The 15,884-nt window shown below is 34.6% G+C and overlaps 5 protein-coding genes across 7 annotated transcripts in view; 2 read left to right on the top strand and 3 right to left on the bottom strand.

The window, feature by feature from the left end:
• LOC127841280 (calmodulin-like) overlaps nucleotides 1-7,088 on the bottom strand; it is a 210,953-nt gene extending 203,865 nt beyond the window's left edge. For 2 of the 3 annotated variants that reach the window (XM_052369977.1, XM_052369979.1), the window contains exon 1: nucleotides 6,855-7,074. Coding sequence is in view for 1 of the 3 variants with exons in the window: in XM_052369980.1 (XP_052225940.1) it covers nucleotides 898-1,026; nucleotides 1,600-1,686; nucleotides 2,982-3,218 (453 nt within the window). In the remaining 2 variants the exon portion in view is untranslated. Of the gene's footprint in view, nucleotides 1-443; nucleotides 1,027-1,599; nucleotides 1,687-2,981; nucleotides 3,247-6,854 lie in introns of those variants that run through there. The other variant, XM_052369980.1, reaches the window with a different exon arrangement.
• LOC127841266 (zinc finger protein 26-like) overlaps nucleotides 1-15,884 on the bottom strand; it is a 231,740-nt gene that overhangs the window by 131,250 nt on the left and 84,606 nt on the right. The gene's annotated exons all lie outside the window — the stretch shown is intronic.
• The window catches only part of LOC127841267 (galactocerebrosidase-like), a 247,916-nt gene that overhangs the window by 165,709 nt on the left and 66,323 nt on the right, over nucleotides 1-15,884 (top strand). The window lies entirely within an intron of this gene.
• The window catches only part of LOC127841268 (galactocerebrosidase-like), a 241,069-nt gene that overhangs the window by 158,862 nt on the left and 66,323 nt on the right, over nucleotides 1-15,884 (top strand). The window lies entirely within an intron of this gene.
• On the bottom strand, nucleotides 14,456-15,283 carry LOC127840611 (alpha-mannosidase 2x-like). Its single transcript, XM_052369019.1, has one exon. The coding sequence runs from the start codon at nucleotides 15,281-15,283 to the stop codon at nucleotides 14,456-14,458; it is 828 nt and encodes a 275-aa protein (XP_052224979.1).

Here is a 15,884-nt window from a genome sequence, read left to right as displayed (position 1 = left end):
TAAAATAAAATTTACAAATCAGCGTCGCAATATATTGTAGAATATAGACATATCGCGCAATATAAAAGTAAACAAAAATTATTGCGAAGAATGTACGTTTGTGGTCTTCAATACATCAAGTGAAAACATTCATGTTTCTGTCAGGCTTTGTTTCAACTAATGCTTCAATTGTTGTTGTTATTGCTGTTGCTGCTGTTGTTGTTTTTTAAACTTTGCCATATAAGTGTTGCTTTTATATGCACGTACATGGATGGGATTGTATTCAAAAGAATGGTTTATTATTTATTGTTCATTTTACTAAAATATCATACAGCACGTCTGTGCAATCAATTATGATTTTTACTGCAGAAATATTGCAAAAAGAATCCTAGCTACGATCTCATGATGTACACGCGCTTTCTTTGTCGTTTCAAAATAAACACAAGCAAAACCCAACATGGACATTTCAGTGTAATTTATTATATTAATTGGGCTTCATCTAATTCAGACATTTAGGAACACTAAGAAACGAACACAAGTGATCGTAACTGTTATACTTACTGAACGCGCTAACAGAAATTTCCCTAAAAAAATACCTACGCAACATTTCGGTATTTTTTTTTATTATCACAAGTAACGTACAAAAAAGGTTGCTTACTTACGTTAGTTCAAACACGTATATTAAAATTAAAAAAAAACACACATAAATATCATACATAAAGTCGAATTATTGAGAAATATGTTATATAAAGAAAACATACACAATGGAGTTTTCAAAGGACTGCGTTATTTAATATTGCGATAATAAATCAGTTGTTAACTAATGTTTCACATACACCAAAAACAGTGAAGATAAAAAGCTTGCTAGAATTTATTACATACATAGATGTCAAAGATGATAGCAAGAAACGATTGTTGTTACATGTTCGCCTGCGTGAATAGAGCAATCAGCTCCTGCCTCGATATCGTGTCCATGTCGCCGTCCGTATCGATGTCCGCGAACAGTTCGTCCACCTCGACATCCGTGAGCGGGTCATCGCCACGTGACTGAAATATGGGGAGAGAATGAAATGACGTCATTATAAAACGAGGAAGAATGACGTCATGTTATCCTCACGTATTAAGGGAAATTTGCACTGTTTTGAACTATTGAAAGCGGTCACCCAAATTCTTCCCAGTGATCTACTCCGTGAAAGAAACAGTATAGAATGATACTTTGAATATAAAAAATCAATATTTTTATTTAGATGTAAGCTAACACAAATATATTATATACAATAGAAATTATACTTACACATTTAAGACAAGTTTTGCGAATCATGGCCCTTTTCACATTGAGGTACCTTGGCCTCATTTTACTAAGCTTCATACGTAAGTGCGTAATTGTTATAACAAATTGCACCTTTAATAATTAATAAAATAATAATAAAATGTATATATTTACTGAAAGTAAATAGGTTATTTGAATGTAAGTACCGGTAATATATTGTAGATAACGTTTCAAAGTTAAGTTTAACAAATTTCAATTCGATAATTTACAATACACAATGTATTGGAAATGGTGTGCCTGAGTTTATGAATTGAGTATGTTGCTTAGTGAATCGGGGCCCTGGTCCTAACCTGTATAAAGGTCCTGAACTCGTCCTTGGTAAACCTATCTCCGTCCCCTAGGGCCTGCAGGGCCTTGTCAAGCTCAGCCTCCATTTGCTGTAACATAAAAAGCTGTTTTTTTAGTCCCGCTGTGTGAAACGGGGGTTTAATGCACGTGTGTAAAATGTCGCCACAGATTAGTGTGTGCAGTCCGCACAGGCTACGCAGGAACGACACCTTCCGCTTTTATTATATTTTTCGTTTTAAGGAAGTCTCTTAGCGCAAAACTAGTTTTTTCGAGAAGTATCGTCCCTGATTAGCCTGCGCGAACTGCACTGGCTAATCTGGGACGAAATATTACGCTCATGCATTTTACTCCGTTTTCTCAGAGCGCGACTTATATTGTATAATATGATATATAAATAAACACACGTGTATTGGCCTCGGTCAGAATTCTTTTATACCAGATAATGTTATCTAGACCATATTCTAGGATACCCTAGTCAGTTGTAACATATTATTTATAGTTGATGCATTTTAAACTAAAAAGTAACGAATACACATTGAAAGTAATATGAATATCATACATTTCGAAATCTTAAAATCTGAAAGGAACTACCGGTATGAGCATTTAACAGTGTGATTGCCTATTATTGATATTAAATGACCACATAATATGAATATCACTGTATGTTCTTGTCCAATTGAAACTCCGTTCACTTACAAACCATTAAACTCAATATAAAAGTAACATATATATTCAAAATCAGCTAATATTTCGCAAAATATTTCGTAAAATAAAGATAAGCCATAAAAAATCAGTGTTCCTTATAGCTAAAGCCAAAATTTCAACGCTAGATGTGGTATGGTAACATTGATTTAACGAGATACAAAATGCTCGTTTTGTGTGCGACAATATATTCCATGTTTATTTCCCGCCACGATATTCGACAATTTACGATCGAACGCAAGACTGGCTTCGGGCAGCGTGGAAAGAACGACGAATTCATGAGACAAGCTATACTGCATATTATATTAGCCGTCATATTGTTTACGTCCATTAAGTATTGAACGTTACTTGTCCAATACTAAAAGCTACCGACAGTCTGACCGATACTGGGAAAATACATGGTCAGCAAATCAGTTGGTTAAGAAAATGCAAAACGAGCTTTCTGTACAAACAGAGATAATCTCTAAGAGATAATAAGTGGATATGGTGTCCACATAGCGACAAAGGCTCAATCTCCACTGTGACAGCATTCTTTTAATTCTTTCAATTTTCCCCACAGACACCAAAAACTGGTTCCACCCAGGAATAGGACTCGATAGCGTTTTAATAATCCGCATGTTTTCGATGCAATCGAGCTTAAATAAAATTTGTTTTAAACAAAATAAGATAATCCAACACCAACCTCCCTGGTTTTCATCATCTTCAGTACGAGGTTTCGGAACTCGTCCTGACTCAGCTGCCCGTCCGCGTTCAAGTCAACGGAGGCTATGGCCGTCTCGCACTCGTTCCGCGTTGGATTCAGTCCGAACAGCTGGGCACCGCGGTACAGCTCCGAGACGTCCACGTTATCTCCGCCGTTGACGTTGATTGACGTGAACGCTTCCTGGATACGCAGCTCGTCCTCATCCGTTAAAGACATGGCCCCGTGATTTGTCTGTGGAAATATTCTGGAATGGTTCTTATTATAAGACAGCATCGGTGTTCTATTTGGAGTGTTTTATATGATAGGAATAGTAAATGGATTCGTTTTTAGCACTCGCCAGCTGCCAATTAAAGGAGCTGCTACGAACGCGATCAACTAATCAGACAACGATTTTCGACACATCGCGACCATTTGTAAGACAAGCATATTGTTTCGCATTATTCGAACGAACGTTTCATTTACAATATTAACGTTTATGCAAGTTGAATTTGTGGAGTAAAATTAATAAAATGTTAACAAAAGAAATGTAGTTATTACGATCATATTACAGGCAGAAATTCGTGATATTTGATTATTGATATTCGCTATTTGCTTTAGAAATAGAGCTTTATGAATTTGTGTATACATGTACATCATAACGTTTAACGGTTCAAATAATTATTATGGTGATTTTATATATATCTAGGTAATTGATATTGTTTAAAAAGAAGTGTGAACATGCATTTACGGACAAATGTCTCAATCCCCTCTCGAATGTAAAAGATAGTCGTCTGACAAACCCTAATAGTATGTCCTTCAGGCGTACATATACCATCCCATAAATGTATCACATAGGTACTGACCGTCTCATCATTTGTATCGCGTTCTGAGAAAACTGGGCATAATGCCTGACTGCCTGTGCGTAAAGTGTCGTCCCAGATTAGCTTGTGCAGTCCGCACAGGCTAATCAGGGACGACACTTTCCGCCTAAACAAGATTTTCGGTAAGAAGGGACTTCCCTTTACCGAAAAATACCATAATCGCGGAAAGTGTCGTCCCTGATTAGCCTGTGCGGACTGCACAGGCTAATGTAGGACGAAACTTTACGCACAGGCATTATGCCCAGTTTTCTCAGAACGCGACAAATTTTTGTAAATCGGAAGAAACATGTCTATGGTTGTCTCTCAAAGGACTTGTAATCAGATTGACGTTTTGAAAATAGTCGGAACACAAATTAAAAAAAAAAAAACCTAGAAAGAATATAGAAGAAAAAACGTTCGTTGCAAAAATATACTACAAACAACCGTATTTATGCAAACAATGTAAAAGGCAGATGACGGTGGAAATTAGTGTTCATAATCATAACTAGACATTAAGGTTTTGGTCATTATCTTTAAAACAGATGTAACATGTGTAAAATTGTTTCTTACGTAGGGATAAACTTACGCCCAATAATCTCAAATGATATTTTAAGCAAATGTGATTAAAGAGAGCATGTGCATTCCTTCCATATGTAGGATATATTTATAGCCATCGTTTATTAATTGTATAATTTCGGTCATGATAATTATTTGGTTTCATACACGTACCTTCAGATGATCATATAATTTACCTTATTATTTGTGTATATATGTTTTTAATGCTGATTTGCAGTTCAAAATCAGTTTACGATTTTGTTCAGGGCGCCTGAAATAAAAAATTGAAGGTGTTGTATTTCTATCGGAATTCGGCGTTTGTTTGCAGGTTCAAAATAAAAAGGAAATTTAGCAATAAAATACACTTACCTTAAAGGGACCGTCAACCAGATTGACGAAAGCAAGAAAAGTTTTAAAATGCCGTATTTTTTTTGTACAATTATGAGTTTATATTGATTAAAATATCACGACTGGTATATAACATTACCTGAAAAAAGTTGTTAAATTTTCATATTTTCAGTATATTCGGTAATACAATTTTCCTGAGTATATGTCTACCAGGTACATTTGTAACTTCCAGTTAACTATAAATAACGCAAGTAGATTGATCATCATCGTCACGTGGTAAACCCAGGAATGCAAATTGTGCATGCGTAGGGAATTGAATATATTTTCTTAATAAAATGATCAATCTACTTGCGTTTTTAATAGTGTGTATATCGTTATGTCACCTTTTTTCACGATGTACTTTTGAATTCGCATCGCGAAATTGTATTACCGAATATACCAGTCGTGATATTTTCATCAATATAAACTAATAATTGTATTTTTTTAGAACTTTTCTTTTTACGTCAATCTGGTTGACGGTCCCTTTAAATAGTAATGGACCCAATCGACACGAGAAATAAGTTCAGTTAATACTGATTCCTTTTAAAAGTTTTCTACCGAATCTCTTAATCGCAATTACGCTAAGTTGCTATACTAATATTGCATTGAAACTAAGTGTATCTTTGTATTTAACCGTTGAATGCCTTGGGCCTTATTACATCGTGAACCTTAAGTTAGCCATTAGTGTATTACGTATCCTCAGACTTAAGTTTCTCTTAAGAGGTGTAAAATGTTATATATCCTTTTACTCAGTAGACGAGCAGGTATTTCATCAGAAGTTTATTTCATTTAAAAAACAGAATGTCAATTTTAGTTCAAAATAAGTTGTACTATGTTCTTTTTCTTATGGTAATATGATCTTAATGAATCAAACAATGGCTATACAAATCGGATTATTTTTGTCCTGTCCCTATACTCTACAGAAACCGCCCAAAAAGACATAAAAATATATTCAAGTATGCATACTTTTCTATGGCAATATATTCATGACAGTCGGTTTTCATATACTGCAAAACCTATACATGTAAACATGCAAAAAAGGTTTATATCTTCCGTTTGGTAATTGGAGCCAACACACTAAATATCAAAACATTAAATCTTTGTCCTCTTCAAGTGACGCCAAATATTTAATCAAATCGTTATTGCAATGGGATATGTTGTGTATCCTCAATTAAATTCGTGTGGACTCAGATTGAAATCTTAAAATCATGGATCGTATTCATTGAACCTATATCTTAAACCCAGTTATGCCTAGTGAACTCTCCCATCCTTCTAAATTGGATCAATTTATTTCCAAAATTAGGGATGTCTAGTATATTCATTTCTATATTTAGAATATTTCTAACAGAAATTCTTTAAAGCAAACAGCGCAGACCCAGATGAGACGCCGTATCATGCGGCGTCTCATCTGGGTTTACGCTGTTTGCCAATGCCATTTTCTTCACGCTAGGCATAAATGGGTTAAAACATATTTACAATGTAAATATTGTTATGACTTTCGTAAAAAATCTGGCCCCGTGTTCACAAAACGATTTTGCAATCGAAAATCGATTTTAACTGACATCGATTTTTAGTTTTGCCTATCAACTACAATGGAAATCCATTTTTTCAATGACAAGCAAATTCTATTTTTTATTGCAAAAACTGTTTTGTGAACACGGGGCCTGGTTTAAAGCGTTTTAATAATTAGTTTATCTAAAATTCTTTACTGTTTTACTAGCAAACAAGCACTTGCGTAAAATCAAACATCATCCGCGTTGCGTTTTCAAAAAGTATCTTACTATAGCCGTATGTATTTGTAAACGTTGGATGACCCCAGTCATAATTCTTACATCTATAACATTTTATTTGTCAGATATTAAAAGAAATCAATACGAATTCTATAAACAAGTTATTTGTTAAACTTCATGTAGATAACTGACATTAAGATAACATATCGAGTAAATAACTACTATTAATAACAATAAAAGCATTGGTTTGAAAATCATTAGCATCATAAAAACATTTAAATAATAAAACAATCGCAAGTTAATTTGACGGAATATTAAAAAGACATAAATGTAACACTTACCAATCTTTTCTGTGGATAAGATAAAAATAAAAGTTGAATGAACTAGTTGTTCACGAGACCTTTAGATTAAACAAATCGAATCTTTAAATCCGATAATGGCGATTGCATGGGCGACAAGTGAATATTTGCGTTAAATGACAATAGAATGGTATGTAAAGATAGACTATTATGTCGCGTACAAAGAAACATGTTTACACGGCCATTTCGAAATATAATATTATGAGCAACCGTACTTCGATTGATATTGGTTAACTGATCTTACGACACCCGATATTATGGATTTAGTACTGCAAGGGAGACGATACTAACAGCCATACATTTCTGTATTGAAATAAGTCCGACATGTTCCATTAAGGCTCGACTGATTGTTTTCGGTTCAGGTACTACTTAAATGTACCCTGGGTACTCTTAAGTATACTTAAATATACCCGGGTACGGAAAATGTACTGAAACGTACCTGGCCAATTAAGACTGTATCCGAGTTTTGTTCCCTCCCAAAATCCGATGTCACAAAACGCAACACACAATTTGAAACAAAACTATCTTTGAACAAAACCTTCCGTTTTAGTATGAGTTTCGATAATACAGAGGCCATTTTACAAAATATGACATAGATATGAAAATAATTAATTTGAAAAAAATTGACAACAGCCAATTTAACGTTAGAATTCCCTGGTTCGTTTACGTATATTTCCCGTACGCCGGGTAAATAATATTGTAAGTATACTTAAGGTTACCCGGGGAACATTTATGTATATCCCGAGCTGACAATGATCAATCGAGCTCCATTTAGGGGATGAGATTTTTTTTACATTTTTGTTCTTATATCGTAAGATAAATGTTATGCCTTACAATCTTTACTTTCTGTATCGGTCAACTTTTATTGTATTATGGTGTCTTAAAGAAATACTTCTCACCAACTAGCTTTCATGTCTTGAATTCTTTTATTTAAAAAAATATGTTTATTTTAATATATATTATCTGTAAAATTCATAAACTTTGGTAAGTATTTCAGGGAAAACTTTTTGTCTGTCATATGATCTCTGTAAATATTGCCTGTTACTACATTAAATTATGCGTGTTTAACCATTCAAATCTCTAAGCGATGGTTGAACACTTGATGCACATGTTGAAAGCCTGTGCATTATTAGCCATATTGCAACTGATTAGTGAATATATAGTAATTATTCGTTGTATGATGTTTTGTTATGACCTTTGTCCGTATTTGCTCTATCACCTTAACATGATCGTCCGATCCTCACAAATCTTGATGGAAAGGTTTTTGGGGATAATATTTTGATAGCATATAAAAGAAAAAGAAGAGAAATTGCGGGTACCTTCAATCATATTTCTGTTGCTGTCTTCATTTTAAGCACATAATATTAGATACAACTTTAACACAGCATTGTCGCAATTTTGGATATCTTAAGAAAACGCCCGCTTCCGAAAATCATCCATACAGCTTTTGCTTTCTGGCTCTTGATTTATGCAAAAGAATGCCGTTTTAGCTTTTACACCAAAAAGTTTGCTTTTGCTTTTGAAAACATTTGTTTCCAACTAATTCTTAATGTTTAATGTTCACTAGAATCATATAAATAAGTTTATTAAGGACCGAAACCAAGAATTCATCATTAGGTTTTTAATTATATCCACCTGGTGTCAAAGTTGGCAAATCAAAAGTGAATAACAATAATATAAAACTAGTTATAAACACATAATTAAAGTATGTGTCGAGCCCATCTGGAAATAAGTGAACACGAAGAAACCGAAATTAGCGGTTTAACGTAATCATTTGGTAATAAATTTCACATAATTATCAATTTACGTTTACAGCACGTGAACTGAAAATACTGTTAATTTATTTTTCCTTCATTGATTTTTACTCGCTTTAACCGAGTGTTTGACATACATTTCATTTTAAGGTACCATTTCAAGATTTTGGCGTGTATTGAAGTTTGTCATTAAATGCTTTATATTGATACATCTAACCATTGGATCTAAAATGCTCCAGTATATAAACACGAATAAAATTAAATAAAGAAAAAAGTAACCATCAACTGGGCTCGAACCACTGACCCCTGGAATAAAAGTCTAACGTTTAGACCACTCAGCCATCCGTGCTCTTACAATGTGTGATGTATTTTATACTTATAAACAATCCTCACAGTGTCACAAAATATAACGACAACAACAGAACTCTCCAAATAATTCAATCGTTTCGCTTCAATCGTTTTGCGTTGGAACGCTTTATAATTTTTAGGTCTTCAAAACGTCAAAAGATGCATATAATTAATATTTTAGAGCATGGTAAATGTTCAGCATTTATGCTTTCTTACAAATATCAAAACTACATCGAAAATTTGCGTTTCTTAAAAATGTTGTTTTAATTTTTACAATATACCACAACGTGAAAAGGTCCATTTAAAGATGTAAGTTTGTACAAGGCGTCGTATGGGATATGAACATACAATCTGGTATGATATTTGGGGAATCGTAAATACAATACTCTTAACAATTTGTAGCCATGCATTTAAAAAGCATTATTTTCGTTTAATATACTGATGAGACCTCTGTTTTATTTAATAGGATCATGCCCGTTTCTTAATAGACAGCTCCTAAGAGTTATAACGGAAATATACACATTGAAAAACGACCATAAGTTTAGTGTATACAATAGGTGATAAATAACTGAACATAATACATAATGCATCTGAACACTTGTAATGATAAAATATATGAGTCGAATTCTGAGAAAACTGGACATAATTCATGTGCGTAAAGCGTCGTCCCAGATTAGCCTGTGCAGTGCGCAGGACGATAATTTCCGTCTAAATTGAATTTTTGCTAAGAAGAGACTTCATTTAAACGCAAAATGTCATAAAAGCGAAAAAAAAACTAACAAATAAACTAACACTGATAACATATACTTTAAGTTTACGTTAGAATAGAATATTTCTTACGCCATGATGTTTCTTGACAACGACCGTGATTAATGTTGGAAACCTTATGACATTTTCTGAGGTTTTATGGCACGTTACAGGCAATTCTTTTAAGTCGCATGCAAATAAGAACTATTGATCTCCGATTCAATTCTTGTTGTTATTTTTAAATTTGAAAAAAACAACAACATTGAACATTATGTTAAATTTGATTTAATGAACACTATATGATTTGATTTTGAAAATGATGCACGCTTAAAAGGCTGATTATTGTGGAGAACTGCATAAATCTGTTCACGGACCTGAAAGTTAATTTGCAACATAAGCACCCGATTCTCGTTAATAATAAAGCAATAATGCTCAACAAGTATACAGGCGAAAAAATAATGCTAAACAAATACGCATGCGTAAAAATGATGCTTCACAAATACGCATACGTAAAAAAATGCTAAACAAATATGCAGGTGTAAAAATAATGCTAAACAAATACGCACGCGTAAAAATAATGCTAAACAAATACGCATGCGTGAAAATAATGCAAAACAAATACGCATGCGTAAAAATAATGCTAAACATATACGCATGCGTAAAAATAATGCAAAACAAACACGCATGCGTAAAAAATAATGCTAAACAAATACGCATGCGTAAAAATGATGCTAAACAAATATGCAGGCGTTAAAATAATGCTAAACAAATATGCGTAAAATAACAGCAAGAAAAAAAAGAAATTTAAAACATATTAAATTGCTAAAATAAAAAATAAAAATCAGTTTTGCGAAAACGTATGATGTATGAAAAGGCCCGTTCTGTTTTAACATACATTATCTTGAGGACACTAACCCCAGTCGTATAGGTCGGCGAGGAAGTTTAATTTTCCTTTCGCTTGCTTAAATAAATTGAATTTTTGCTAAGAAGAGACTTCATTTAAACGCAAAATGTCATAAAAGCGGAAAAAAACTAACAAATAAACTAACACTGATAACATATACTTTAAGTTTACGTTAGAATAGAATATTTCTTACGCCATGATGTTTCTTGACAACGACCGTGATTAATGTTGGAAACCTTATGACATTTTCTGAGGTTTTATGGCACGTTACAGGCAATTCTTTTAAGCCGCATGCAAATAAGAACTATTGATCTCCGATTCAATTCTTGTTGTTATTTTTAAATTTGAAAAAAACAACAACATTGAACATTATGTTAAATTTGATTTAATGAACACTATATGATTTGATTTTGAAAATGATGCACGCTTAAAAGGCTGATTATTGTGGAGAACTGCATAAATCTGTTCACGGACCTGAAAGTTAATTTGCAACATAAGCACCCGATTCTCGTTAATAATAAAGCAATAATGCTCAACAAGTATACAGGCGAAAAAATAATGCTAAACAAATACGCATGCGTAAAAATGATGCTTCACAAATACGCATACGTAAAAAAATGCTAAACAAATATGCAGGTGTAAAAATAATGCTAAACAAATACGCACGCGTAAAAATAATGCTAAACAAATACGCATGCGTGAAAATAATGCAAAACAAATACGCATGCGTAAAAATATTGCTAAACATATACGCATGCGTAAAAATAATGCAAAACAAACACGCATGCGTAAAAAATAATGCTAAACAAATACGCATGCGTAAAAATGATGCTAAACAAATATGCAGGCGTTAAAATAATGCTAAACAAATATGCGTAAAATAACAGCAAGAAAAAAAAGAAATTTAAAACATATTAAATTGCTAAAATAAAAAATAAAAATCAGTTTTGCGAAAACGTATGATGTATGAAAAGGCCCGTTCTGTTTTAACATACATTATCTTGAGGACACTAACCCCAGTCGTATAGGTCGGCGAGGAAGTTTAATTTTCCTTTCGCTTGCTTAAATAAATTGAATTTTTGCTAAGAAGAGACTTCATTTAAACGCAAAATGTCATAAAAGCGGAAAAAAACTAACAAATAAACTAACACTGATAACATATACTTTAAGTTTACGTTAGAATAGAATATTTCTTACGCCATGATGTTTCTTGACAACGACCGTGATTAATGTTGGAAACCTTATGACATTTTCTGAGGTTTTATGGCACGTTACAGGCAATTCTTTTAAGCCGCATGCAAATAAGAACTATTGATCTCCGATTCAATTCTTGTTGTTATTTTTAAATTTGAAAAAAACAACAACATTGCACATTATGTTAAATTTGATTTTATGAACACTATATGATTTGATTGTGAAAATGATGCACGCTTAAAAGGCTGATTATTGTGGAGAACTGCATAAATCTGTTCACGGACCTGAAAGTTAATTTGCAACATAAGCACCTGATTCTCGTTAATAATAAAGCAATAATGCTCAACAAGTATACAGGCGAAAAAATAATGCTAAACAAATACGCATGCGTAAAAATGATGCTTCACAAATACGCATACGTAAAAAAATGCTAAACAAATATGCAGGTGTAAAAATAATGCTAAACAAATACGCACGAGTAAAAATAATGCTAAAAAAATACGCATGCGTGAAAATAATGCAAAACAAATACGCATGCGTAAAAATAATGCTGAACATATATGCATGCGTAAAAATAATGCAAAACAACACGCATGCGTAAAAAATAATGCTAAACAAATACGCATGCGTAAAAATGATGCTAAACAAATATGCAGGCGTTAAAATAATGCTAAACAAATATGCGTAAAATAACAGCAAGAAAAAAAAAAGAAATTTAAAACATATTAAATTGCTAAGATTAAAAAAAAATCAGTTTTGCGAAAATGTATGATGTATGAAACGGCCCGTTCTGTTTTAACATACATTATCTTGAGGACACTAACCCCAGTCGTATCGGGTGGCGAAGAAGTTTAATTTTCCTTTCGCTTGCATAAATATATAAATATATATATATATATATATATATATATATATATATATATATATATATATATATATATATATATATATATATATATATATATATATATATTTATATATTTATATCTACGTCATGCTTTACAGACACTTAAATACTATACAACTAAACTTAACAGATTAAATGTTATAAACATGGTACACATTTATGAACAACAATATACAAAAATATGGCGTTTAAAATAAATTTATCTGAGATTCCATAAACAAAAGATTTATTGAAATTACAATCGACGATTAAACAATATGATATGGTATGTAAGTCGACCCGTTTTAAATTATTCCCTGCTGCGTAAATGGAATGTCTTCATGTCCATCGCACGCATGCGCACTCTTTCATTCGATCGTAGCTTCCGCTTTTCCTTTAAATGGGCAAGGAACATTTCCCGGACGTCATAAATCTGGCGAACGTTGAGAGGGGTAAATATAGCTTCCGGGATTATTTCCGCCTCGTTATTTACCGGGCAAAATAATTCTGTTAGATTGCCATGGCAACCGTATGCACGTTTGAAGACGGTTACGGACAACCCATCATGCACGTTATCGTCGGAATATACAAGATTTTTAACGTTAGCTTAAACAAAGTCACATGACATTTTACGATGCAGAAATGATCTCTCTCTGCTGGCTACATGACCATTTTCCTGAGATGAGAATGCGTAAATAGGGTGCTGTAAAAGGTCATTCAAAAATATGCTATTGATAGTAGGAATGGTCAATGCTGCTAGGTAACATTTCCATAAAAAACGTTGTCAACGTTGGCTTATTGTCTTTCACCAGCTCGGGAAGATCCATTTCAGGCCTCATTGCCACTCTGTCCAACATAAGATCAATTTCTCTGGAAGTGCTACTCACTACTAATGAACGACTAATCGTGCGTGCCCATCTTCCAAAATTGCCATGGAAGACATCGGATAAATATTCCCATCAAAAGGTTAACTTTTTCTAAACTTTCGCCCCATCATTTGAAGTTCTGCAGAGTCAACGAAGAATAATTCATTTTTAATGTCAGTTTTTACCCTCAAGGCAAAATTTCCCACTCTTCCCGCTGCCTTCGAAATGTCACTTAACACAGTAACCTTAAAAGCTTGACCCGGAGCAGAGTGCACTAAGGTCAATGTCATATTGTAGGAAAAGAAACCTCTTGTGACCTCTATGCCACACGTGTATGAACCCCATATGGATTTACCGTCATGCCATCAGTGGTTACCGGCATATTGTTTCCGTTGGTAATTTATGCGTATGCACCACCCTGTTCTTGGAACCAGCGCCAAACAATTTGCATGCGTGCGCAAAACTGTTTCCCGTGGTAGCACAATCGCTCTGGTGTTCCGGTTATTAATGAGAACGTCACGTTCATGAGCAAGTTTTCAAATGTCATCTGTAATTTATCCGTTTCTTGCATTTTTATATTGTTCCTTTCTAGTTTCACGCTGTTTTTTTTTATTTTGTCTCGTTTTTTATTGCTCTGTTTAATCTTCAAAATAACTAATCCTAATGGTGGAAAATCCAGCACAAAGTTTATTCTGAATGTCCCGCTTGCAGTCTGATAAATGTCAAACTTGACCTCGTTGTTATCGTTGTCAGTTATTGAAATATTGGATACAGGAACCAGCAGACTTACCAGCTCGCGCCTTGACTGAGTCAGTGAGTTCACTAGAAAAACCTGGGTCTCGGCTTGATAAATCGGCACTACAACCTGTCTAGTAAGCTGATTCTCAGAAGGCCTCGCTCGGCATGAGATCGGCCATTTTTGATTTTGCACCATCACCACTAAGCAGCAGCTGCACAGCGGAAGCTAGCACGCGCTGCGTTGACGTAAACGCTGACGTTAGCAGGAGTTCATAGTTGTGCGCCACATGCTCTTTGGAGGTTCCCGTAATGGCATCGTGGTGCTGAAAAATGCCGAGATTTTTGCGCGCGAGCACAAGATCCCTCATAATTTTCTGCCTTACATTACCGTCAACTTGCCCGCTGATGGCGATGGCGGCGAAAATCTCCGCGCTCCGAAGACTCTCCAGAACCTCTCTACCTAGACGCTTGTCAAACTGGCGCGTGGTGAAGTACCCGGTCCAGTATTCCTGGTTTTCAGTGTACGAGTAAAAGTCTCCGGTGACCACTGGGTAGTTTAGACCATATTTTTCGGTCTGCCGACCAACTTCAAGAAAGAAGTCCTTCAGCGTACCAAACCGCATCTGAACGTTAAAATCCTTGCGCTCGTTGACGTATTTCATGAATATCTTCAAGTTCCGGTACTGCTTTTCCCATTCGTACTCCGTGTCAAATCGGAAGTCGCCGCCATGCGGAAGCATCATGACGTTGTACATGTAGTTTGCGTTCTTCAAACGGAACTGCTTCACGATAGCCTGTGCCAATGTCTCCAGTGGAATTTGACCGCCTGCTGGGGGAACCGGCTTATCGGGATCCGGAAGATCCGGTTGCTCTATGAAGTCCAGTTTCATGCAAGTGGGTCTGTCTGGACCGCAGCTATCGGATATGCTCATCCACTCGTACGTATCCACCTGTGCAGTATACGGGAATAGCATGAGAGAGGGACAGAGAACAAGAGCTGACAGAAGACAGCGCGCTAGACTTTTCGAGTGCTTGACAGCATAACGTAAGCCATCGTGGGGAAATTGTTCATATTCAATGAGGTCAATGTAATATAGTCATATTGGAAGAGGACCATGATTGAAATATATTGATCGCTTATGCTTTAAAGAAGTGGTACATTATAGACGATTTTGAGTTCAGGCATATTTTCCACAATCAATTGAACATCTGTAAAGAAATAAAACAAACTAATAAGATTATATTTCAAGTTTGATAGCAATCGCTTGGGTGGGATGGTTGGACGGTCTTTCAAAAATAAATTAATAAAAATAAATAATTGTGTTTTTTTTACCATGTTTAAAAAAGGATTTTTTTTGTGAGTGTGTGTGTGGGGGGGGGGAGGGGGGGAGGGGGAATAATTTGGGTGTGGTCATTTATGAGATAATATTTCAAAAATAAGAAAAAAAAAGAATAACAAATATTTATTTTTTTTTCGGGGGGGGGGGGATTCTGAGGTGGGGCGTGGGGGATTCGTGTTAGGGTTAAGTCCAATGTGGTATGTCAGGTAAGAGTTGTTTTGTCAAAGTATGAATC

Source organism: Dreissena polymorpha, chromosome 8 (genome assembly GCF_020536995.1).
Source record: "Dreissena polymorpha isolate Duluth1 chromosome 8, UMN_Dpol_1.0, whole genome shotgun sequence".
Classification (NCBI taxonomy): domain Eukaryota; kingdom Metazoa; phylum Mollusca; class Bivalvia; order Myida; family Dreissenidae; genus Dreissena; species Dreissena polymorpha.
Note: the sequence above shows the minus strand (reverse complement) of the source record. Positions and strands in the feature narration are given on the sequence as shown.